This window comes from Bubalus kerabau, chromosome 12, assembly GCF_029407905.1.
Source record: "Bubalus kerabau isolate K-KA32 ecotype Philippines breed swamp buffalo chromosome 12, PCC_UOA_SB_1v2, whole genome shotgun sequence".
Classification (NCBI taxonomy): Eukaryota; Metazoa; Chordata; class Mammalia; order Artiodactyla; family Bovidae; genus Bubalus; species Bubalus kerabau.
In genome coordinates, this window is record NC_073635.1 from 74,795,223 (window position 1) to 74,822,698 (window position 27,476).

At 41.8% G+C, this 27,476-nt stretch overlaps 1 protein-coding gene across 5 annotated transcripts in view; it reads right to left on the reverse strand.

Moving 5' to 3' along the window:
• The window catches only part of LOC129624667 (ATP-binding cassette sub-family C member 4-like), a 171,484-nt gene that overhangs the window by 88,393 nt on the left and 55,615 nt on the right, over positions 1-27,476 (reverse strand). For all 5 annotated transcript variants that reach the window (XM_055542828.1, XM_055542827.1, XM_055542831.1 and 2 more), the window contains exons 13-16: positions 21,554-21,643; positions 19,816-20,007; positions 8,356-8,450; positions 8,046-8,132 (exon numbers count right to left, since the gene is read on the reverse strand). In XM_055542828.1, coding sequence (XP_055398803.1) covers positions 8,046-8,132; positions 8,356-8,450; positions 19,816-20,007; positions 21,554-21,643 — 464 coding nt within the window. The remainder of the gene's footprint in view (positions 1-8,045; positions 8,133-8,355; positions 8,451-19,815; positions 20,008-21,553; positions 21,644-27,476) is intronic.

The following is a 27,476-nucleotide window of genomic DNA, read 5'->3' on the forward strand; positions in this document are numbered from 1 at the left end:
ATTACATCTGATAAATACACTCAGTAAATCGATGAGATGCACTGAAAACAATAATGTCTGCAGTACTGATCAACAGAAAGGGCCCAGTTCTTCTCCATGACAATGCTCAACTTCGCATCACATTACCAACACTTCAAAGTTGAACAAATTGGTCTATGAAGTTTTGCTTCATCTGCCATATGCAGATGACCCCTCACCAACTGACTACCACTTCTCCAAGCATCTTGACAACTTTTTGCAGGGAAAGTGCATCCACAACTGGTAGGAGGCAGACAATGCTTTCCAAGAGTTCATCAAATCCTAAAGCATAGATTTTTATGCTACAAGAATAAACAAACATATTTCTCGTTGGCAAAAATGTGTTGAGTGTTTTGTTGTTGCTGCTGTTCAGGTGTTCAGTTGTGACTGACTCTTTGTGCCCCTTTGGACTGAAGCACGCCAGGCTTCCCTGACCTTCACCATCTCCCGGAGCTTGCTCAAATGCATGCCCACTGAGTTGGTGATGCCATCCAACCATCTCGTCCTCTGTCATCCCGTTCTCCTCTTCCCTTCAATCTTTCCCAGCATCAGGATCTTTTCTAATGAGTCATCTCTTCATATCAGGTTGTCAAAGAATTGGGGCATCAGTCCTTCCAATGAATACTCAGGACTGATTTCCCTTAGGATTGACTGATTTGACTCTCAAGAGTCTTCTCCAACACCACAGTTCAAAAGCATCAATTCTTTGGCACTCAACTTTCTTTATGGTCTAAATTTCACATCCATACATGACTACCGGAAAAACCATAGCTTTGTCGATAACAAACCGTTATTGGCAAAGTGATATCACTGGTTTTTAATATGCTGTCTAGGTTCATCATAGCTTTTCTTCCAAGTAGAAAATGTTTTTTATTTGCATAGCTTCAGTCATCATCCACAGTGATTTTGGAGCCCAAGAAAATGAAGTCTGTCACTGTTTCCACTGTTTTGCTATCTATTTACCATGAAGTGATGGGACCAGATGTCATGATCTTAGGTTTTCTAATGTTGAGTTTTAAGCCATTTTTTTTTTCCTCTCTCCTCTTTCACCTTCATCAAGAGGCTCTTTAGTTCCTCTTCACTTTCTGCTATTAGGATGGTGTCATCTGCATATCTGAGGTTGTTGATATTTCTCCTGGAAATCTTGATTCTAGCTTTTGCTTCATCCAGCCTGGCATTTCACATGATGTACACTGCATATAAGTTAAATAAGCAGGGTGACAATATACAGCCTTGACGAACTCTTTTCCCAATTTTGAACCTGTCCACTATTCTGCGTCCTATTGTAACTGTTGCTTCCTTACCTGCATGCAGATTTCTCAGGAGGCAGATCAGGTGGTCTGGTATTTCCATCTCTTGAAGAATTTTCCACAGTTTATTGTGATCCACACTGTCAAAGGCTTTAGTGTATTCAATGAAGCAGAAGTAGATGCTTTTCTAGAATTCTTTTGCTATTTTTGTGATCCAACAGATGTTGGCAATTTGATCTCTGTTTCCTCTGCCTTTTCTAAATCCAGCTTGAATATCTGGAAGTTCTTGGTTCACATACTGTTGAAGTCTAGCTTGGAGAATTTTGAGCATTACTTTGGTACTGTGTGAAATGAGTACAATTGTGTAATAGTTTGAACATTCCTTGGCATTGTCCTTCTTTGAGATTGGAATGAAAACTGACCTTTTCCAGTTCTGTGGCCCCTGCTGAGTTTTCCAAATTTGCTGGCATATTGAGTGCAGTACTTTAACAGCATCATCTTTTAGGATTTGAAATAACTCAACTGTAATTCCATCACCTCCACTACCTTTGTTTGTGGTGATGCTTCCTAAGGTGCATTTGACTTCGAACTCCAGGATGCCTGGTTCTAGGTGAGTGATTGCACCACTATGGCTATCTGGGTCATTAAGATCTTTTTTGCAAAGTTCTTCTGTGTATTCTTGCCACCTCTTCTTAATATATTCTGCTTCTGTTAGGTCCATACCCTTTCTGTCCTTTATTGTGCCTGTCTTTGCTTGAAATGTTCCTTTGGTATCTCTAAGTTTTTTGAGGAGATCTCTAGTCTTTCCCATTCTATTGTTTTCCTCTATTTCTTTGCACTGATCGCTGAGGAATCTATTCTTTGGAACTCTGCATTCATATTGGTGTATCTTTCCTTTTCTCCTTTGCCTTTCACTTCGCTTCTTTTCTCTATTTGTAAGGCCACCTCAGACAATCATTTTGCCTTTTTGCATTACTTTTTTGGGGGGGATGGTTTTGATCACCGCCTCCTGTACAATGTTACAAGTCTTTGTCCATAGTTCTTCAGGCACTCTATCATATCTAATTCATTGAATCTATTTGCCAATTCCACTGTATAATCATAAGGAATTTGATTTAGGTCACACCTGAATGGTCTAATGGTTTTCCATACTTTCTTCATTTTAAATCTGAATTTGGCAATAAGGAGTTCATGATCTGATCCACAGTAAGATCTCAGCCTTGTTTTTGCTGACTGTATAGAGCTTCTCCATCTTTGGCTGCCAAGATGTTGATTGTAGTGGCCCCTAATTTTGATTAACAAAGATGTGTTTGAGCCGAGTTATAATGATTTCAAGTTCATGGTCTGAAACCAAAAGTACATTTGCACCAAACTAATACAAGTCAATGATTCTCACAAGGTCCTGAAATTCATCAGCAGCAAACTTGAATCTTGCTCTGCTAAAAACTTCTAAAAAGTATTCCAGTAAAATAGGCAACAATAGCTAAACTACTTTTTTCTTTAAAAAACTCAGCTTAACAATTATTTACATGTTTCATAATGGAAAACAATTAACACCAATATTCCAAATCTTGACTGAACTAAAACACTATCTTATTACTATGTAGGAATGAGAGAAAGATTCATGTCGTATAAAATGTGTACATTTTTCTTAGATAGTTTTCAAGGTGATTATTTATGATAGATGACATATATTAACAACAAAAAAACTGACAGGTTTTTGGTAACCTTTGCCAGAGTACATTTTCTAGAAACTTCTTCTCAAATAGTATCAGATAAAAAAAGAAATCTAACGTTGCCTCCATCAGTCTTTGTAACATCCCAGTCCCACACAGGAAAAAAATATTTTTTTCATTAGGACTGGACAACTTCCAAATATAAAAATGAAAGAATAGAATCCAAATCACAGTGGGAATCATCCAACAGCTCAGAAGACACACCAATTCTCTATAGCCAAAACATGTGTATGAACAGGCTACCCAAGATGGCTGTTCTCTTGCTTTCTTTACATCTCCTGCTTGACCTAGTGCCTGCTTCACCTACACCTACTCACATGACTGACCTTTCTACACACTTGCCCCAGAGCCTAGCTAATGATTATTCTAGCTTTAGATCAGAACCCTCTACTATTCTTATTAAAGGGGAGGGAAGAGCATGGCTCTCTGCTGGTTTCCATGGTAAGAGAAGAGCCAATCTAATGTCAATTCCCCTGAAACTAGTAATCTTCCCTCCCCAACTATGTCCCCACTAGGAGCACAGACTGCTGCTATGTCTTGCCCTGCTCCCCACCGCACACAGTGAGGTGCTGGTTAGGTCCTTGCTTCAGATATGGAAGCTCACCCTAGTCATTAAACCAGTTGTGTCTCTGGTGTTGACTCCTCACTCTTTCTTCAGTCTAGCTGGGCAAGCACAGGCCTAGCAGGCCAGCAGGATGCAGCCCAACAATCCCCGTCACTTTCCTCACTTTCACTTCAAAGTGAAAGTGTTAGTCACTCAGTCATGACTGACTCTCTATGACCTCATGGACTATAGCTTGCCAACTTCCTCTGTCCATGGGAGTCTCCAGGTAAGAATACTGGAGTAGGTTGCCATTTCCTACTTAGGGGATTTAACCCAGGTCTCCTGCACTGCAGGCAAATTCTGTACCATCTAAGCCACCAGTGAAGCCCAACCTTGTTAACCCCTCAATCTGCTCCTCCATTTTAAATGCAGACCCCTAGGAACTCAGCCCCAGTCTCATCTCACAGGGTTTACAACTCCTCCAGGGAAGCGAGTAGCTAGGTCTGGGGCCCCAGTGATCATAGATGGGGTTCCACGCAGGTACTTTGGGAGCCTAAGCTCCTCAAAGAGCAAATCTCAGGAACATGGACCAGAGCTCAGCCTGCTAAGTGAGTCATGTGGAGAGTCTGGAGGCAGCAGACTGCAGCTCAGTCCCTCTCACAAGCCTAATGATGTTGGACAAGTGACTAAACCTCAGTTTCTTCATCTCAGAACAAGGTCAGTGACAACTCACCCACACATTCTGAGAAATCAAACCACCAATCCGCTCAGTAAATGTCAGCTTCCTTCTCCACTCCTCCCTAACCACAAGCGGTCATATGCTTTGGACTCAGGAAGAAAAGTCCCAAAATGATACTTTGGGATTTTTTTCTTTGTATTTTAAAACAAACATTTTGTATTTTATATTAGAGTATAGTTGATTAACAATGTGTTAGCTTCAGGTGTACAGCAAAGTGATTCAGTTATACCTACACATGTATCTATTCTTTTTCAAATACTTTCTCCATTTATGTTATTGTAGAGTATTAAGCAGCGTTCCCTGCTTTAGAGAATACAGTAGGTCCTTGTTGAATATGTATTTTAAATATAATAGTGTGTACATGTCAATCCAAAACTCACAAGAGGACACTCTGGACACTGGATCTATGATCAGAAGCAAGAGACCAGGACGTTAACACATACACCTCATTATGTTCAAAAGAATTCATTTATTTCTTTTGACATGTCTGAGTTCAATATTTGTACCTAAGACTTCTGACTGAGTAAATCTCTCTTCAGACTTGGTACTAAAGCTTTTAAAAGTGAAATTTCTTCTCCTTAATATAAAAGTACCTGCCAACAGTCCCTGAAAGTGGATTTTAATCAAATCTAGTGGGTTGCTCTGTCCAAGATAGTGTGCATGCTTAGTCACTTCAGTCATGTCAGACTTTGCAACAGCATGGACTGTAGCCCACTAGACTCCTCTATCCATGAGATTCTCCAGGCAAGATTATTGGATGGATTGGCATGCCCTCCTCCAGGATCTTCCCGACCCCGACCAAGGGGTAGAACCTGAGTCTCCTGGCAGATTATTTAATGCTGAACACCAGGAAGCCCATGTCCAAGATAGACCAACTCAAAAGTTGTAAAATGGTTTCTTCCATTTTACATGGTAACATTTCATTGTGGTTGAAGTAATACAAATCATTACAATGAAGTTATCAGTTGATGGCCTTAAAATTTTCCCAAATAATGCTTTTTTATCCAAATCTCTAGGAAAATCCTCATGATGCCAGGAGGGTAGGGGTGAGGAATCCCTGTCATAGCACTAACACCTGTCACTGAACTCATGACAAGCCACTAGGCACTTCTCCAAGGGAAAATTCACCAAGTCATGATCAGGAGAGGGTGGAAAAGGGAGGTCAAGATCAGAGAGCTGGAGGCCCTGCCACATGGCAGTTGCCTTGCTCTCTTGTTTTCTGAAACAATCAATGTCACTTTGCACTTTTTTTATTGTGGTAAAATATAATGTGGAGTTTACCATTTTTAGGTATATGGTTCAACGGTCTTAAGTACATCCACATGGTTGTGTAGTTGTTACCATCATCCATCTGCAGAGCTCTTTCATCACCCCAACACTAAGCACAAGCTACACACAGACTTTGGTGGAAGCCAAACCCCCACAGTGGATGTGGAATCCCAGCTCTTTGTGTCCAGAGCTCAGAGTTCCTCACACATTTCCCTCTTACAACTGCTGACTCTGTTGAAGTCTCTTCACTTTGCTATTCTGGACCTGCTGTACGTCAATCATGTTGCCCCAGAATTAAACACATTAACATAATATATTAGCCATCAGTAAGGTAGTCATTAATACTTTAGAATTTGGTGACAGACTTTAAAGAAGTAATTAAATTACCCTTAATTAGGTTGGGCCTGATGCACTCTGACCTTAGAAAGAGGAAACTAAGACATAAGCACAGAGACTCGAGGATACAGATGAACAGAGGAAAGACCATATGAGGACACAGCAAGGAGGATTCCATCAGGAGCCAAGGACAGAGGTCTCAGAAGAAACTGAACCTGCCCACGACACCTTAAGCCTGAGCATCCAGCCTCAAGAACTGTGAGAAAATTAATTCCCATTGTTTAAACCCTCCCACACTCCATCCATGACAGCCTGCTACAGACTAGGCATTTGTGTCCTCAATACTCATTTGCTGAAACCTAATCCCCACTGTGAAGGTCCTGGAAATGGGACATTTGGGAGGTGACCAGGTCATGAGGGTGGAGCCTGCATGAATGGGATTAGTGTCATTATAAAAGGGACTACACAACTCCCTCACCCTTTCCCCACATGAGGACACAAGAATCGTGCCCTCACCAGACGCTGAATCTGTCAGCACCCTGAACTTGGACTTTCCCAGCCTCCAGAACGGAGATAAATAAACTGTTACTTCTAAGGCACTTAGGGTCTAGTATCCTGTAAGAGCAGCCTGGATGGACACAACCCCAGCAAACTAACACAGGACCTGAGAGTGAGAATTTCCAAACAGCTTCTCTCTGGCAAACAACTCACCCCCTAAGGCAAGGACGTGTCTGCTGTTCTCCTCACAGCCCTGCTTCCTCCTCCCTCCACTCCTGTGTTTCTACTCTTCCTTCAGCAAAAGAACTGGATCCTCTTCTCAGCCTCCACACACCTGCCCAGCCTGCAGGCCCCCAGGGCACTTCCCGCCGAGCCCAGGGCACAGGAATCTTTCCAATTTCAGTGAAAGCCTACACCTGCCACTTCTGCTTTCATTTAGCATTTCTTATCCTGCATCAAAATCCTCTAAACTTTGACTCTGTTGACCTTTTCCCAGGCATCCCTCTTAACAAGCTCCACGTAGAGACAGGTTCCTCAGAGGCAGGAATGAGAGCTGGGCATCCTAGTCTCCCTTATTCTACCCAGTGGGGGTCCTTCCCCTCTCCTGGCTGACTCTCCTCCTTGTAAACTAAGAGGTTTTGTGCAGGGCATCTGTAAGGGCATCGATCTCAATATACACAGCAGGACATTGATAAGTGCAGCTGGAAGGCTTATTGGCTTTAATGAGGTGAACAACAGCAAGTGAACTAACCATGGGGGAGATGTTGAGGATGTTTTAGGAAAAAAACAAGCTCACAAAGCTTTCAAAAAAGCCAGTCTAGACTCCATAAGAGGCCTTAGTCAGTGTGTGTTAAGGACACATTTTACATAGAAAAGCATCAGAGTTGTTTTACATTAATCACTGTGTGGCCAGCCAAGAGCCACTGACAACAAGTTCTAAATTCCAGAAACAGGAATGAGAGTTAAGACTCAAGCCAGATTATAGACACCTTTTTAAAATTCAAGTTGACCCCACATTGTGGATCTGAATATTAATTCTAGTAAGCATCCATGAAGCAATGTGAAATGATTGAAATAATATTCAGGTGTGGAATAAATCATTCTCAAATTCTATTAAGATTTTATTACTAGACTTAATAAAGGCTTTATTTCCAAACTGAGAATAGTAAGCATAAACCAACAAGGTCTTTCCATGGCAGCCCTATGTTAGTACCGAAAACTTCGCTTCTAATGTGCCTTTAACAAATAATGGAGGAAAAGAACCAGCAGTCAAGTACCAGGTTACCAAGTCCTACTCTCTGATTTAAAAAGTGTACATCATCTTTCTTCTTCCTGGGGTCTGGGTCCATCCACAGTGTCTGTTATCAACTGCAGGTCACTGGGGTAAATCTCCCATATATCCCTCACTCCCTAAAGCACAGACCCCACTGTCCTCCATACACTAGAAGCACCTTCTGTATGGTCCTGTCCTAACTTCATCATGATACAAGATTTCTCTACGATGGATCTTCTGTGGCGGGAAGGAAGGGGAGAGAGGAACACCAGGGCAGAGTAAGCTGAGTCTCCTGAAGCACCAAGTATTTCCTGAGCTCTCTTCCCTGATCTCTATGGGGTTCTTGGAAAGAAGAAATGAAAGAAAACAGGAGCTAACTCACTGTTCAAACAAGTGTCTGCTGACTTCTGCATCCACTGCACTGAGCGGATCGTCTAGGAGGTAGATGTCTGCGTCCTGATACACGGCTCTAGAAAACATAGAGAGACGTCAGGAGAGGACACTTCACACTCCCTGGGTCTCATCTCTGAATCATGATGTCATCCAACAACTCCAGGTTCATTCCAGGAGCCCAGGGAAAGGACTAAGACCCAGCTTCACACAGGCCCATCTGGTGAGCGGGATCTGTGTGCTCACGTTCACTAGGAGCCACAGAGAAGGAGGGGCAGGATGGCAACTTAAACCCCATTTACCTTGCAAGGTTGATCCGGGCTTTCTGCCCTCCACTCAGTGTGGTTCCTCTGTCTCCTATCTCAGTTAGATCTCTATCCTCAAAAGACTGTAAATCCTATATGGAGATAGAAAAGGGGTAAAAGTAAAAGATTTAAAATGTGTTCTACTACCATCTTAAACTTTTAGCATTAGTTCTTCATACAAGTATTTAATCAACATACATTCATGCTCAGTTGCTAAGTCATATCTGACTCTTTTCTGCCCCATGGACTGTAACCAGTCAGGCTCCTCTGTCCATAGGATTTTCTGGGCAAGAATACCAGAGTGGGTTGCCATTTCCTTCTCCAGGAGATCTTTCCAACCCAGGGGCTGAATCTGTGTCTCTTGCATCTCCAGCACTGGCAGGAGAATTCTTTATCACCAAGTCACCTGGGAAGTCACAGCAGTGGGTATATATCATAGTGACTAAACTGTAACCATGAATATTAAACAAAACCTCTGTGTTTTATTTGTTTTCATCCTGTCATTTTTCACAGCAGCTAAGCACTGGACCATTTTAACAAATATTTATTTAGGACTTACTGTATGACAGGCATTGCTGTGGGCACAGTGAATTCAGTTTTGAGGAAACAAAGCACCTAGGGTTTCTTTCCATGATGGAAGATGGACAGTATGGAAAATTAACCTGAGCACAAGTACTGAGGACAAGAAGAGAAAGGAAGCTGCTCAGGGGGGTGGAGAGTGAAGGAGGAAAGAGAGTCCACACTGTGGGTGGAGGGCTCTGTTGAGAGGGGTGTGAGCAGATCTGGAGGGGAGCTCAGGCAGACCTGGAGAGGCTGCTCCTCACAGAGGGAGGGGCGAGTGCAGGGGCCACAGGGAAGATGCCTAAGGTGTTCAGGACAAGCAAGGAGGCCAGGAGAGCAGGAATTGATTAAGAATGAGGGGGGTGTGGGCAGAGACAGAGCAGGAGGAGCCTGGGGTCACGTCAATAAAAGGTGGAGGTGGGTGACAGATCTGGTCTGAAGTTTTTAAGGAGTCACACCTGTGCTTTATGGAAAACAGTCAGGGGGGATGGGTGAGGGTGGATACAAGTGAGGAAGCTACTGGAAGAATCTAGGCGAGAGACGACCATGGTCAGGACCAGAGTGAGAGCAGCAGTAATGGAGAGAGGTGTCACACTCCAGACACATGTTAAAGGTGGAACTGATAAGAACTGTTGAAGGGACGGGTGTGGGTATAAGAGAAGAGGACTGCGGTGTCTGGTACATGAGGAAGGGGAAGGACAGGGTCTCCATTTACTGAGTTGGGGAAAATGATGGATGCAGGTTTAGGAGACTTCGCTTGTGGACAAGCTGAGATGACCTGTTGGTGATGTCATGGTGCAGCTGGACATGCAAGTGTGAAGGTCTGTGCTAGAGACACAGGTGTGAGAGCCAGCGGCCCATGGTGAAGGCATAGAACTTATTTTATCAAGAAATGAGTGTGTCTTAAACTGGACATTTTGCTGATCTCAGCCTCAGCATTCGACTTTCAGAGAAGGGATAACACCTGGCCCATGTCTTCACAGTGATACTTAAGGCAAGTGACAGAGTGACAAACAAGGTCTGCTCAAGAAGGAGAGTATAAAGAGCAGGCTGGATAGGAAAAACCAAAAGGAAAGAAACAGTGTACTCAAGGGACACCTAGCAGATCAGCTGGACTAAGTAAATGCTTGTCTATAGAAGCAGGAAAAACTCAAAGCTAAAAAGGAAATGAAGTTGTAACTTGAGGATCTGGGAAACAATCAAAAGTTACCTTTGAATATTATTTAAGGAGTAAATAAATAAATCAGTCTATTTTCCCCAGGGTACCGGGGGAAAAAAAAGAATAGATGACTAGAACATTCCCAAAATGACAAGATAAAAATCAGGCCTAAGTTATGCAGCATTATATTAGAAATCTTCAGTTCAGTTCAGTTCAGTTGCTCAGTTGTGTCTCTTTGCGACCTCATGAATTTTAGCACACCAGGCCTCCCTGTCTATCACCAACTCCCGGAGTTCACTCAGACTCATGTCCATCGAGTCAGTGATGCCATCCAGCCATCTCATCCTCTGTCGTCCCCTTCTCTTCCTGCCCTCAATCCCTCCCAGCATCAGAGTCTTTTCCAATGAGTCAACTCTTCGTATGAGGTAGCCAAAGTACTGGAGTTTCAGCTTTAGCATCATTCCTTCCAAAGAAATCCCAGGCCTGATCTCTGTAATTATCACTTGGCACATTCCATCATAGACAAACAGAGTTTGTTAGAAGTTTATCCACTAAACCCCTCAGGCATCAACCTAGGATGCACAGCAGTACCTCTCTGCAGATGAAGCCCTCACTTCTCTGCCTGTACTTTAACAAACCTGGGGAGAAAGCAAGTAGCAGACCAGTTCCTCCATGATAAACAAGTCCTTTGCTCTCCCTAAGTCTCATTTGGAAATGAACAGAGATCATTCTGTCGTTTTTGAGATTCCATCCAAGTACTGCATTTCGGAATCTTTTGTTGACCATGATGGCTACTCTATTTCTCTTGAGGGATTCCTGTCCACAATAGTAGATATAATGGTCATCTGAGTTAAATTCATCCATTCCAGTCCATTTGAGTTCGCTGATTCCTAGAATGTCGACATTCACTCTTGCCATCTCTTGTTTGACCACTTCCAATTTGCCTTGATTCATGGACCTGACACTCCAGGTTCCTATGCAATATTGCTTTTTACAGCATCAGACTTTGCTTCTATCACCAGTCACATCCTCAGCTGGGTATTATTTTTGCTTTGGCTCCATCCCTTCATTCTTTCTGGAGTTATTTGTCCACTCATCTCCAGTAGCATATTGTGCACCTACTGACCTGGGGAGTTTCTCTTTCAGTATCCTATCATTTTGCCTTTTCATACTATTCATGGGGTTCTCAAGGCAAGAATACTGAAGTGGTTTGCCATTCCCTTCTCCAGTGGACCACATTCTGTCAGATCTCTCCACCATGATCCGCCCATCTTGGGTTGCCCCACAGGCATGGCTTAGTTTCATTGAGTTAGACAAGGCTGTGGTTCTAGTGTGATTAGATTGACTAGTTTTCTGTGAATACAGTTTCAGTGTGTCTGCCCTCTGATGCCCTCTTGCAACACCTACTGTCTTACTTGGATTTCTCTTACCTTGGGCGTGGGGTATCTCTTCACAGCTGCTCCAGCAAACTGCAGTAATCCAAGTCTATGCCCCAACCAGTAATGCTGAAGAAGCTGAAGTTGAACGGTTCTATGAAGACCTACAAGACCTTTTAGAACTAACACCCCTAAAAGATGTCCTTTTCATTACAGGGGACACGAATGCAAAATTAGGAAGTCAAGAAACACCTGGAGTAACAGACAAATTTGGCCTTGGAATACGGAATGAAGCAGGGCAAAGACTAATAGAGTTTTGCCAAGAAAATACACTGGTCATAGCAATCACCCTCTCCCAACAACACAAGAGAAGACTCTATACATGGACATCACCAGATGATCAACACCGAAATCAGATTGATTATGTTCTTTGCAGCCAAAGATGGAGAAGCTCTATACAGTCAACAAAAACAAGACCAGGAGCTGACTGTGGCTCAGATCATGAACTACTTATTGCTAAAATCAGATTTAATATGAAGATAGTAAGGAAAACCACTAGACCATTCAGGCATGACCTAAATCAAATCCCTTATGATTATACAGTGGAAGTGAGAAATAGATTTAAGGGACTAGATCTGATAGATAGAGTGCCTGATGAGGTATGGAATGAGGTTCGTGACATTGTACAGGAGACAGGGATCAAGACCATCCCCATGGAAAAGAAATGCAAAAAAGCAAAATGGCTGTCTGGGGAGGCCTTACAAATAGCTGTGAAAAGAAGAGAAGTGAAAAGCAAAGGAGAAAAGGAAAGATATAAGCATCTGAATGCAGAGTTCCAAAGAATAGCAAGAAGAGATAAGAAAGCCTCCTGAGCAATCAATGCAAAGAAATAGAGGAAAACAACAGGATGGGAAAGACTAGAGATCTCTTCAAGAAAATTAGAGATACCAAGGGAACATTTCATGCAAAGATGGGAACAATAAAGGACAGAAATGGTATGGACTTAACAGAGCAGAAGATATTAAGAGGAGGTGGCAAGAATACACAGAAGAACTGTACAAAAAAGATCTTCACAACCCAGATAATCACAATGGTGTGGTCACTCACCTAGAGCCAGACATCCCGGAATGTGAAGTCAAGTGGGCCTTAGAAAGCATCACTACAAACAAAGCTAGTAGAGGTGATAGATTTTCAATGGAGCTATTTCAAATCCTGAAAGATGATGCTGTGAAAGTGCCGCACTCAATATGCCAGCAAATTTGGAAAACTCAGCAGTGGCCACAGGACTGGAAAAGGTCAGTTTTCATTCCAATCCCAAAGAAAGGCAATGCCAAAGAATGCTCAAACTACTGCACAATTGCACTCATCTCACATGCTAGTAAAGTAATGCTTAAAATTCTCCAAGCTAGGCTTCAGCAATACATGAACCATGAACTTCCTAATGTTTAAGCTGGTTTTAGAAAAGGCAGAGCAACCAGATCTGCTGGATCATAGAAAAAGCAAGAGCGTTCCAGAAAAACATCTAATTCTGCTTTATTGACTATGCCAAAGCCTTTGACTGTGTGGAGCACAATAAACTGTGGAAAATTCTGAAAGAGATGGGAATACCAGACCACCTGACCTGCCTCTTGAGAAATCTGTATACAGGTCAGGAAGCAACAGTTAGAACTGGACATGGAACAACAGACTGGTTCCAAATAGGAAAAGGAGTACGTCAAGGCTGTATATTGTCACCCTGCTTATTTAACTTATATGCAGTGTACATCATGAGAAATGCTGGACTGGAAGAAGCACAAGCTGGAATCAAGATTTCCGGGAGAAATATCAATAACCTCAGATATGCAGATGACACCACCCTTATGGCAGAAAGTGAAGAGGAACTAAAAAGCCTCTTGATGAAAGTGAAAGTGGAGAGTGAAAAAGTTGGCGTAAAGCTCACCATTCAGAAAACAAAGATCATGGCATCCCATGATCCCATTAGTCCCATCATTTCATGGGAAATAGATGAGGAAACAGTGGAAACAGTGTCAGACTTTATTTTTCTGGGCTCCAAAATCACTGCAGATGGTGACTGCAGCCATGAAATTAAAAGACGCTTACTCCTTGGAAGGAAAGTTATGACCAACCTAGATAGCTTATTCAAAAGCAGAGACATTACTTTGCCAACAAAGGTCCGTCTAGTCAAGGCTATGGTTTTTCCAGTGGTAATGTATGGATGTGAGAGTTGGACTGTGAAGAAAGCTGAGTGCCGAAGAATTTATGCTTTTGAACTATGGTGTTGGAGAAGACTCTTGAGAGTCCCTTGGACTGCAAGGAGATCCAACGAGTCCATTCTGAAGGAGATCAGCCCTGGGATTTCTTTGGGAGGAATGATGCTAAAGCTGAAACTCCAGTACTTTGGCCACCTCATGCGAAGAGTTGACTCATTGGAAAAGACTCTGACTGGCGTGAAATGGTACCTCATAGTGGTGAAACTGGAGCCTATTATACAGAGTGAAGTAAGCCAGAAAGAAAAACACCAACACAGTATGCTAATGCATATATATGGAATTTAGAAAGATGGTAACAATAACCCTGTATACGAGACAGCAAAAGAGACACTGATGTATAGAACAGTCTTATGGACTCTGGGGGAGAGGTAGAGGGTGGGAAGATTTGGGAGAATGGCATTGAAACATGTATAAAATCATGTATGAAACGAGTCGCCAGTCCAGGTTTGATGCATGATACTGGATGCTTGGGGCTGGTGCACTGGGACGACCCAGAGGGATGGTATGGGGAAGGAAGAGGGAGGAGGGTTCAGGATGGGGAACACATGTATACCTGTGGTGGATTCATTTCGATATTTGGCAAAACCAATACAATATTTTAAAGTTTAAAAAAAAAAAAGACTCTGATGCTGGGAGGGATTGAGGGCAGGAAGAGAAGGGGACGACAGAGGATGAGATGGCTGGATGGCATCACTGACTCGATGGACATGAGTCTGAGTGAACTCCGGGAGTTGGTCATGGACAGGGAGGCCTGGCATGCTGCGATTCATGGGGTCGCAAAGAGTCAGACACGACAGAGCGACTGAACTGAACTGAACTGAACTGAAGTCTCATTTTCCTGTTCTACAGAATGTGCAGCAAAAACCAGAATCACTAAATTCAAGAATGCTGTGAGAATCTAAAGAAGTGTGTGAACACCCTCCATAAATGGGAAAAGGACATGAATTAATCATAACTTGTTATTGGTGGCTGATTCCTATTTTCTCATCAAGCCAACAGTGGGACCCTGTTCACAGTGTTGAATCGCAACATGCATAACACATGACACAAGAAACATAACTCTCCCTGACATCCACAGACACACAGGCACATGCAGGTTTCTAGCTCACTCAAAGCTTAATGGGGTGCTTTCAATGAAAGGCAGCAATTACTCTGTTGTGATTATTTATAATTACTTTACCTTCTTTCTTTCCTTGGCTTAGAAATTAGTACCATCTCTTGCTCCTGGTTTTCATTAAAAAAACAAACAAACAAAAAAATGAGCTCTGTTCTCAGCCTCATGTGAGTGTGCACACACACACAAACACACAGAGAGTCACTTGGTGTCTCTTTCACTGTTGACAGTCCTTGCAAACTGTTCCACTTAGTTTTTATGCTTTGATTTTATGTTGTTCAAATGGTTTTCTTCTTAAAATAGCACCATGTTGTAACACAGCAATCTTAACCACATTCTTAAGAAACTAGCCCAAAGTCTGGTAGTAATACTTCAAGTGTGTTGTTGACTCTGAAAATTATTTATGAATATGTCACCAATGGGAAAAATATCTTGGAGTATTTGAAGTAAAATCAAGTCAAACTGATTTCTCATCTATGGTTTTCTGACTAAAGGGGAAAAGCCTGAGTTGAGCATATATTACAGCTCCTCCCACTGACAGGAGGGTTCTTATTCATGTTGGTTACCTCTAAGTTAAATTTAACCAATTTTCACTGAATGACAGACTCACAAACTAGGGGTAAACTAGGAAATGCTGATGCTGGCTTGCTGCCATCCATCTAGAAGTACATCCAGGGCTCTTCAGTAATGGAGGAAACTCAACACTAGAAACACTACAGAGCAAACTGCTGAAATGATTAATGCTGGCTACACATGAAGCTCTGGCAGAGGAGGGCTGGAGTCCAGAGTCAAACAACAAGAGGACCTGCCTTTCTTCACCGTTTTTCTTCCTTTTGGAATTTCCCCTCCTCTCACAGCCTGTCAATATCCTGCCCATCCTTCCAGGCTCAGTCCATCCTTCCAGGCTCAGTCCACACACACTCTCCCATGGAACCATCCTGGACTCATCTCTTCCTTCTGGGTTCCTAAGGCCCTGTTTACATCTCTCATTTCTCTTGAAGGACCCGTCTTACTATGCTCCATCATTTGTATACGTGCACACAGCTTCTCTCAGCTCCTGGGGGGTAAGATCTGTGCACCAAGCTCTGTGTTGGACCCTGACACTGATTATCTCTAATTCTCACAACGAGCTGCACAGTAAGTACTGGCCCCATTTCACAGATGAGGAAATTGAGACTAAGTGAGGTCACATCATTGGCCTGAGGACAGTCAGCTGTTAAACAGAAGAGCAGGAATCTGAACCAGCTCATGTCAGTTCATAGCCTTCTACTCTTTCATATAAGGCTGCCCAGGTGGTGACAGAAGAGTATATTTGAAATGAAGACAACACTAAAGTAACTCAAGTCTTGAAGGTCTCTATATCTAGACCCAAAAGGATCAATGAGTTTATTATCCTATGACTGTCAAAGCAATCTGAAAAGAAAATATCCAAGTAAGTGGAAAAATATTAAACTTGAATTTATCAAAATTTGATAGCTTTAAATATGCATTGACTAAAAGTTTTCAAAAGCCTTCAAATGGTTAAATATACAGGCAAATGTTTCATACTATATTGCTTATGTTATGGTAACAGGATATTGTTATTGTTGATTTATATAATGTACTGGAGACCTGGGTTTGATCTCTGGGTCAGGAAGATCCCCTAGAGAAGGGAATGGCAACCCACTCCAGTATTCTTGCCTGGAAAATTCCATGGACAGAGGAGCCTGGCAGTCTACAGTCCATGGGGTCACAAAGAGTTGGATACAATTGAGCAACTAACACACCTGTAGTGCACCTATAGAAATATCAACTCAAATAAAGGAAGTTAAATACTCAGATACCTTCTTTCTTACATATCACATTTTACAGATGTAATTTTACCCAAACCTGGCTGAGTTTATAATTAAGTATTAATTTATTTTCAAAATTATTCTAATACTTACAGAGTACTTGTTATGTCCATGGCAATCAGGTGTTTTAAAATTACAACCATATTTCATCCTCAAAACAACCTCATGAGGTTGATAGTATTATTGTCTCCATTTCACAGATAAAGAAAACAACTTTGTAAGGATTAATCAGCCAAAAACCACACACCTTGCAACAGAGAAACTGAGACTCAACCCCTGAGCCTTTTGACTCTTGGACCTTGGCAGTTGATGTCTTCAGCCTGAATTGATGATGCCAAGGTCATTACTTCATGTCTCCCTATTTTGTTACAGAAAAGTTTTCAGCTCAATGACCTTAAACAATTACTTCAATTAGATCTAGTTTAACACATCTAGTTGTTAACATATGTAATATAAAAAATATTGCTTTTTTCTGTTTTTTCCTCCAGGATTTGGGGTAGGTGGGGGCAGGGAGAACAGTAAGGAGAAATCTTTATTATAATTATATGGATGGATGCATGGATGGAGAGAAAAAGGTTAGAACAATAACAACAGCCACCATTTACTGAAACCCTGGCTTGTTTGCATTTCACAGGCATGGCCTACAGTAACTGCACCCCTACCCTATTTAATAAGAAAGGAAACTGAGACAAACACCTGGATTTACAACCCAGGACTGTTTTTCTCCAAAGGCCAAGCCTTTTCTACCACACATGACATCACCGTATCTACAGGTCAGACTAACTCCAGGATGGCACTATTTCCTGTGCCTGCCTTATGTCCATCCACTGATACCTGGAATCTAAAAGGAGATAAGCAGATGCTCTCATAACTTACTAAGTGGTTCTTAGGTGTCATAAAGACCTTGCTTGATCTCTTGCTAATTAGTCACAGATGACATTTCAGAGCTAGCTCCTAATCCTCTGACCCAATGTCCTCGTTTTACTGCAGAAATGTCAGAGGCACAGAAAGGTAACAGGAAGTGTCCAAAGAGATAGCAGGCAAGTGACAAAATTGGGGCCAGGACTTGGCTCTCTGCTACTTCTTTGCACTGGGACTCTTTCCTGCCAAGGAAGGAATGGGCATAAGGGGCCTCGACTCTATGTTCTGACCACGCAGAGAACAGGAGAGCAGTCCATGTTTATAAATGTCATATCACATACAGAAGAGTTGCTGTGCAGTCCAGTCCTCTAGGGCCCCTTCCCACCAGAGTCTATGTTGCACACATGCCCTAGGGTGGGTAAAGCCCCAGAACACTGTCCATGTTACTGGTCCAATCACCCCATGAGGCTTCAGCAGAGCATTGGCCCCGGGATCTGAACTGAGCTGTAAATGTAGAGATGAGGTGTCTCATCACTTCAAGCCTCAGTTTTACTAATTCCAAAATGAGGATGGGAACATCAAAGATAGTCATAAAGAATGAATAACTCAGAAACCTCTTTATGTGTGTGCATGTACACATGTGGGACACAGAAAAATGATTTGCACGTGGACTCCTGGTGTCTCAAATGGTAAAGAATCCGCCTGCAATGAAAAGACCCAGGTTTGATGCTCTGGAGAAGGGAATGGCAACCAATTCCAGTATTCTTGCCTGGAGAAACCTATGGGCAGAGGAGCCTGGTGGGCTACAGTCTGTGGGGTTGCAAAGAGTCAAACATGACTGAATGACAAAACTTTCACTTTCTGTTTTGTCCACATCATCATAAAATGCTGCCTGATACAATTTATGACGCTCAAGCCATTGTTCAAGGGGAATTACTATCTCCTCAGAAAGTGGTTTGGAGCCTTCAATACCACACCTTTGAAAGTCCGTCCCTGTCTTTTCCTCACAGTACAAAAGAATAGTGGGATATCCAGACTGCACTGAACAGACCCTGGGGGTGGGGGTAGGGGGAGCCCTTTAATACTATTTTTCACTGGTTTTTATAACCCAAGAGAGTAAAATAGTATTTAATGTTATTTTCCTTTTCTTCCCTTTCTTTTTGCCAAACTGTATTTTCCTATCAGTTAAGTTTAGTTCTTATAATTTATTCACTAATTTCACTTAAATTCCAATGCACAGTTAAGCCTTTCACCTTGCCACTTTCTGTGAAACTCAATACCATTTCTGAAAATAATCTCTCCCTTGGTGAAATGACACATTATTAAAAAGAAATTTCAAAGCATTCTGCTTTCCTTAAATAATAACTTACAAGTCAAAAATGAAGTGGTAAGAGAAACCCACAGACTCAAAGGGACCAAAGAGGCATCAGCCAAGTGCAGGGGGCAGACCTTATGTGGGTTCAAACAGTGGTGAAGGAGATTTCTCAGTGAGTTCATCAACAACATGTAAACATAGACTCGGCTTCCCAGGTAGCACTAATGGTAAAGAATCCACCTGACAATGCAGGAGACACAGAGACGTGAGTTCAATATCTGGGTCGGGAAAGTCCCCTGGAAGAGGGCATGGCAACCAACTCCAGTATCTTTGCCTGAAGAATCTCATGGACAGAGGAGCCTGGTGGGCTGCAGTCCATGGGGTCACAAAGAGTTGGACATGACTAAAGTGACTTAACACACACATATGTCACTCCTAGAGCACAATGTACGTGATGCTCTTGGAGTCATGCAGAGAAGGTGCCCAAGTGTGGAAGTATGGGATGAAATGTTTCCAAATAAACTAATCTGAGGTCTAGAATCTGCTCCAGAATAATCTGGGGTGGGGGTGGGGCTGGCAGGGGGCAGGGGTAGAGATGTAGCAAGACTGGCCACCAGCTGATTCTGGCTGAAGCTGGGAGTGGGTACCTGAAAGTTCATTACACTATGTTTTCTAATTTTGCAAATTTTTGTAACTTTCCATTTAAAAAGTTAAAGTTAAATTTAACAGAATGAAACAACCTTCCCCTCCAGAAAAGGTATTCTGTATCATTATTCCATAAGGATTAAAACAGCAGCATATAGATATATGCCTGCTTATTTACTCATAAGATCAGCTTATAATATTAAGCATCATTCAAAAATCTTTCCATTTGTTAAAAATAAAAGATTTTAAACAAACCTTGACATTTAAACCAACACTATCATTATTTGAAATTTGAGTATATGCAGCTCAAAAGTCATTACTTACCTCTTCTAAAGCACAAGCCCTAATTACTTCTTCATATCGCTCTTTTTCATATTTCTTCCCAAATAAAATGTTACTCCTCACAGTTCCTGAGAATACCCAGGGCTGCTGAGAAACATACGCGATCCTCCCGTGCACGCTGACCTTCCCCTGGCTCGGGGGCAGCTCCCCCAGCACAGCGCTTAACAGTGACGACTGCAACAGACGGGAACACACACAGGTGAACAGGGTGCAGTCAGGACAGAACACGCCCTGTAACACAGTCCCCACCCTGGTGCTTGATCAAGGATATTAGAATGAGATAAATGACAGCTCTGGCAGTTGGGACATGAAAAACTGAAAATAACACTAATGGTCAAAGAAAACAATGACTGATAGGGAATATTAATAGTATAAACAATTTACTCTGCCCAAGTATCCCCCAAATGAAGCTCTACTCAGCAAAAACTAATTAAGAATGTTAACATCCTTCTCTAGCAGAGCAGCAGAGCAAGATGTGTATTTCATGTATCTGATGCTTAATGCAGTTGCTTCTGCATCTGGCTATCCTTTACTTGAAAAACACTTGTTCTTAAAAAGTTATGTGTGAATACTGTATTCAAAGATGACTAATGGAAAGAACTCTAAAGTGAGTTTATCTGAAAAGCAAAAGTCCATTATAGAGGAAATGAGCACACTTTCATGTGTACAATCCCACACTGATTTTTAAAAAATAATTTTATTTATTTATTTTTAGTTCTTTATTTTTTATGATGTATTGTTTTCTGCCATACAATTTTAATTTTATTTATTTTTTGTTGTGCTGGGTCCTCTTTGCAGTATGCAGGCTTCTAATTGGGGTGGCTTCCCTTATTGAAGAGCACAGGCTCTAGTAGGCAGGCTTCAGCAGTTGCGGCCCATGGGCTCAGCAGATGCAGCTCCCAGCCTCTAGAGCACAGGCCCAACAGTTACGGTGCTCAGGATTAATTGCTTCACAGCATGTGGGATCTTCCCAGACTAGGGATCAAACCTGTGTCTGCTGTATTGGCAGGTGGATTCTTTTACCACTGAACCACCAGGGAGGCCCACATCCCACATTTAGGTTTCTGTATTTTGTTGTTTCAGACCAAGTGCATGTGCACCTTTCCTTTCAATCTTCAACATCACAAAACATGGCATGTGTGTATCCACACCATCAGAGTGCTCACCACACTGGGCTAAAATAATTTGCCTACATATCTGTCTCGCCCTAGAACCTAGTTGACTCTGAAAGGCAGAGATCTTGGGGTCTTGCTCACATCTGTGAGCTCCAGCACATGGCTACACCTTCGCTACACGTGCACGGATCGGATCAAGTCAAGTCATGTGAGGAAATGCTCAAAGCTTCCAGAAAGAGCCTTCACAACATCCAGACTTCCTGGAGGGGCTCCTGTGACAAAAAGAAGTCCCCACTGTCCCTGTCCATCCCAAACAGCTGTCACCTAGATAGTTTCCTGCACGGAGGCATCCAAATTCTTGACAATCAATTCCCAACTGAGCACTGTGAAACACAAAGAAGGAAAACACAGTGTGCATTTATCCTGATGTATTTAGCCATGAAACCTTCTTGTAAAACTAATGTTCCTAGAAGAAACACACCTAGAGAAACACTGTTTTAGGTACACCCAAATCAGACTGAGGCACACTCAGCTCTGGGCTCCACTGTGAGAATTTAACAGGGCCTGTAGCATTGCATCAAGTTGCCAAAAGCATCATAATTTACCTTTCCTGTTCCCACAGGTCCAATCACAGCTAGCAATTCACCAGGTCTGACAGTAAATGAAAGGCCTTGTAGGGTTGGGGTTCCTGATTCCTGAAAATTAAAGTTAATAAAAATGTACCCATTTCAATAAAATGACACAAATTGTTTTAGAAAGTAGAAAAGATAACAAAATTGATATGCAAACATAACCCACATTTTTCCCTTTCCTATTTTAAGATACTATGTCCTGGAGGCCTCTTTGCCCAATTTTATCTCTTTAGGGGCTTGAGGCAGCTTTAGGTGACTTTAGGAAGGTTCCTTCTTTTACTAGATTTCCATACAGGTAGAAGAATGTTCAAACTACTGTACAATTGGGTTCAGTTTACATCTTAGCAAAGTAATGTTCAAAGTCCTTCAAGCTAGGCTTCAACAGTACCTGAACTGAGAATTTCCAAATGTACAAGCTGGATTTAGAAAAGGCAGAGGAACCAAAGACCAAATTGCCAACATCTGTTGGATCATAGGAAAAGGAAGGCAATTTCATAACAACATCTACTTCTGCTTCACTGACTATGCTAACGGCTTTGACTGTGTGGATCACAACAAACTGTGAAATATTCTTAAGGAGATGGGAATACCACACCACTTTACCTGTCTCCTGAGAAACCTGTATGAAGTCAAGAAGCAACAGTTAGAAGCAGACATGGAACAATGGACTGACTCAAAATTGGGAAAGGAGTAAAAGAACCTCAGATATGCAGATGACACCACCCTTATGGCAGAAAGTGAAGAGGAACTAAAGAGCCTCTGGCAGAGGGTGGAAGAGGAGAGTCAAAAAAGCTGGCTTAAAACTCAACATTCAAAAAACAAAGATCATGGCATCTGGTCCCATCACTTCATGGCAAATAGAAGGGAAAAAAGTAGAAATAGTGACAGATTTTATTTTCTTGGGCTCCAAAATCACTGCAGATGGCGACTGCAGCCATGAAATTCAAAGATGCTTGCTCCTTGGAAGAAAAGCTATGACAAACCTAGAGAGCATATTAAAAAGCAGAGACATCACTTTGCCAACAATTGTACATATAGTCAAAGTTATCGTTTTTCCAGTAGTCATGTATGGATGTAAGAGTTGGACCATAAAAAAGGCTGAGCACTGAAAAATTGATGCTTTGGAACAGTAGTGCTGGAGAAGACTTTTGAGAGTCCCTCGGACTGCAAGGAGATCAAACCCTGAATATTGATTGGAAGGACTGATGCTGAAGCTGAAACTCCAATACTTTGGCCACCTGGTGCAAAGAACTGACTCATTTGAAAAGACCTTGATGCTGCGAAAGATTGAAGGCAGGAGGAGAAGGAAGCCACAGAGGATGAAATGGCTGGATGGTATCCCTGAGTCAACAAACATGAATTTGAGAAAATTCCAGAAGATAGTGAAGGACAGGGAAGCCTGGCATGCTGCAGTCCATGGGGTCACAAAGAGTCGTAAATGACTTAGTGACTGAACAACAGTGGCAGCAGCACAACAAGAAAACATGGGGAATGAAGAAATTAATTATGACATCATGGGTCAGAGTGATAAAGCCTCAATTTTATACATGTTACATGCATCTCTTGCCCTGACAAAACAGGGGCAACAACAAGAACAAAACAGAGCTATGCTGTTTGTTGCATGTACAATCCAATTCGAGGGAAAAGGACAAAAATCACATCATTTCAGTCACAAGTCAGATTACTGCACAATCTGTTGAGTTCCAAGGTAGAGAGACTTAAGGGTGCATGCAGCTTTATGTATACTGTTGAGAAAATTCACAATAAGCTAGTATGTAAAACAAGAGTGCTTATGCATGATTAGTAAAATGCCTAAAAGATTAAAAACACAAGGACTGGATAAAAAGGTCTGGAGAACCTTCTACATGAAAAGTTTCTCTGGAAATAACTAAACCTATTATGGAACAGTCACCTCTAAAGCAACAACAGTTACTTTGAATCGTCAGAAAACTAGCCCCATATTTTCTAAGAATTACAAAAACTAGATTTTTGTATCTAGTTTAAAATCTAGAAGAAGCTAGATTTTAATATGTGAGAAACATTTATTTAAGCATATCTACTTCTTTATTCTTATCTGACACCTAGGGTTCCTATTTTACTACTTTATATTCGGTTATGAAAACCAAACAATGATCCACACACAGATAATGACCCACACCACCTCCTATCACAGCCCCTACAGTCTGTCAGGGCCAGAGGAGTCCATGCCCTGGTTAGGCTTCAGGGTTGGGCACTGCTCTGCCATGACCAGAAGAGGGCAACACTTGACAGCCTAGGGGTTCTGGGGACCTGCCTCTCCCTTATTAGGGTTCAGGGGATAATGATTTAACAGGGCTCAGAGGATAATGATTCAGCAAGGATCATCAGCTGAGTCCCCACTCTGCGCCAAACACAGTTCAAAACACCTGCCTCATGAATCTGAAGGCTCCCATAAGGCTACTTATTTTAAAAGTCAAAGCTGGTACTCTGGGAAAACCCAGAGGGATGGGGTTGGGAGGGGGGTTTAAGATGGGGGGACACATGTACACCCATGGCTGATTCATGTCAATGTTTGACAAAAACCACCACAATATTGTAAAGTAATTAGCCTGTAATTAAAATAAATTAATTTAAAGAAATTTTTACAAGTATAAATAACAATATTCCATAAGATTTAATATTGTATTGTAAATTGTTTCTTTACCTTATAAAGACAGTGTTTAAAAGTAAGAATTTAAGAATCAGAATTAAATAAATTTGGATGGGTTTACATTCCAGCTCTACAAACAAACAAAAAAAGACTGAGACAAAGTCCCACCATTTCATGAATGAGACCTGAGTCCCTGAGACCTTCCCCCACCAGCCCACCTGGCTCTTTAGGGAAGCAGATTACAGAGTTCATGTCTGTCTCCTGCCTACCAACCCAGTAGGGGCTTCATTCAGACTCAACTTCTCTCCAAAACTCCCAATGTATTTTCTGCTCCCCCTCCCAAAGTCTCTCTCTCTCTCTCTGCCCCCCTCACCCTCACCCATGACCTAACTTGACAGCCCCTAATTACTAATGACCCCAGGAAGGGACACATTCCTTTCATAGGAAAGACCAGGATGACAGAATAGGCTGTTCAGTACTCTAATGCAAATTGCACAGAAGTATTAGAACATGCTATTAATTTCTTTGAACAAAGAACAAAACAGTTCATTTTAAAATGCTGCAGTTTCATTCAAGAGAAATTTGGTAATGTTAGCATTCACATCAGTTCAGTTCAGTCACTCAGTCATGTCCAACTCTGTGAACCCAAGAATCACAGCATGCAGGCCTCCCGCCCATCACCAACTCCAAGAGTTTAACCGAACTTATGTCCATCGAGTTGGTGATGCCATCCAGCCACCTCATCCTCTGTCGTCCCCTTCTCCTCCTCCCCCCATTCAAGAAAATTAGAAATACCAAGGGAACATTTCATGCAAAGATGGGCTCCATAAAGGACAGAAATGGTATGGACCTAACAGAAGCAGAAGATATTAAGAAGAGATGGCAAGAATACACAGAAGAACTGTACAAAAAAGATCTTCATAACCCAGATAATCACGATGGGGTGATCACTCACCTAGAGCCAGACATCCTGGAATGTGAAGTCAAGTGGGCCTTAGAAAGCATCACTATGAACAAAGCTAGTGGAGGTGATGGAATTCCAGTTGAGCTATTTCAAATCCTGAAAGATGATGCTGTGAGTGCTTCACTCAGTAGGCCAGCAAATCTGGAAAACTCAGCAGTGGCCACAGGACTGGAAAAGGTCAGTTTTTATTCCAATCCGAAAGAAAGGCAATGCCAAAGAATACTCAAACTACCACACAATTGCACTCATCTCACATGATAGTAAAGTAATGCTCAAAATTCTCCAAGCCAGGCTTCAGCAATACGTGCACTGTGAACTTCCAGATGTTCAGTCTGGTTTTAGAAAAAGCAGAGGAAACAGAGATCAAATTGCCAACATCCTCTGGATCATCAAAAAAGCAAGAGAGTTCCAGAAAAAACATCTATTTCTGCTTTATTGACTATGCCAAAGCCTTTGACTGTGTGGATCACAATAAACTGCAGAAAATTCTGAAAGAGATGGGAATACCAGACCACTTGACCTGCCTCTTGAGAAAGCTATATGCAGGTCAGGAAGCAACAGTTAAAACTGGAGAAGGAACAACAGACTAGTTCAAAATAGGAAAAGGAGTACATCAAGGCTGTATATTGTCACCCTGCTTATTTAACTTCTATGCAGAGTACATCATGAGAGACGCTGGGCTGGATGAAGCACAAGCTGGAATCAAGTTTGCCGGGAGAAATATCAACCTCAGATATGCAGATGACACCACCCTTACGGTAGAAAGTGAAGAGGAACTAAAAAGCCTCTTGATGAAAGTGAAAGAGGAGAGTGAAAATGTTGGCTTAAAGCTCAACATTGAGAAAACTAAGATCATGGCATCTGTTCCCATCCCTTCATGGGAAATAGATGGGGAAACAGTGGAAACAGTGTCAGACTTTATTTTTTTGTGCTCCAAAATCACTGCAGATGGTGACTGCAGCCATCAAATTAAAAGACGCTTACTCCTTGGAAGGGAAGTTATGACCAACCTAGATAGCATATTCAAAAGCAGAGACATTACTTTGCCAACAAAGGTCCGTCTAGTCAAGGCTGTGGGTTTTTCCAGTAGTCATGCATGGATGTGAGAGTTGGACTGTGAAGAAAGATAAGTGCTGAAGAATTGATGCTTTTGAACTGTGGTGTTGGAGGAGACTCTTGAGTGTCTCTTGGACTGCAAGAAGATCCGACCAGTCCATCCTAAAGGAGATCAGCCCTGGGATTTCTTTGGAAGGACTGATGTTGAAGCTGAAACTCCAATACTTTGGCCCCCCTCACGTGAAGCATTCACATAGTGACCCTTATAATGAAATTTTAATAGTGCCTTCCATCTATGCTTCAAGTGTATTATGATAAAAAATACCAAGCTGGAGTTAAATCTACTATATTAAGGTAGGAAAAGCTGTCAGGGTAGGTAAGGAACCCTGTGTGACTTTCCATGTACAAAAGATACCGGGATGTGATCTTATGTATTTGGGAACATACTACTGTTTTGATGGTGGGTATTGGAAAATCACCAGTTCTCCCTGTCAGCTTGCCACATAGTACAGTCCTTCAACTGAGAATCACTAGTGCTGACAATACCCACATGTTATCTCCTCCTGTCCCTGGAAGCCACCGAAGTAGCCAGAACTATCCAGAAGCTCAAGATGGGGAAGCCCCACCCTACCCCACAGCAAAGATCTGCATCATGGCCTCACTCAGTGTATAGTAAGAACATCATGGCAAAAAATGTACGCTGATTCCTCAAAGCCTCTGATCTATAATGAGTAGTTATGTATTTGTTAACCCATTCAACACTGCAGTATTTTGTCTGTCTAATCCTTCAAATTCTAATTTATGTATTTTATAACCATAAATAACTCCAAAATATATTGCCAAGTTTAAAAAGAGTTAAACCATTGATGCCCAAAATATTAGATTTTGGTTTTCAAGAAAAGATGTATTTATGCTCTTTATCTTTGTTTAAGTTGATCTTATGTTGTATAGCACAGGAATTACATTTAATATTCTGTAATAAAACATAATGAAAAATAAACTAAAAATTTTTAAAAAGAATTTATGTACCTTCAGTTCAACATGTGCTAATACTTTGAAAGCTGTTTTGAAAATGAGATAAAGAGCAACATGTCAAATGCTTCAGGCTGATTTTATACTTAATTGCCATTCAGTGCAAACCTTTTTCCTGATTCTGAGAATTTTCATAACATATTTTCAATAAATGGGCAAGTCACATAATATATTTAAAATCTCAAAATTCTCCAATAAATCTATGTCACAGTTGT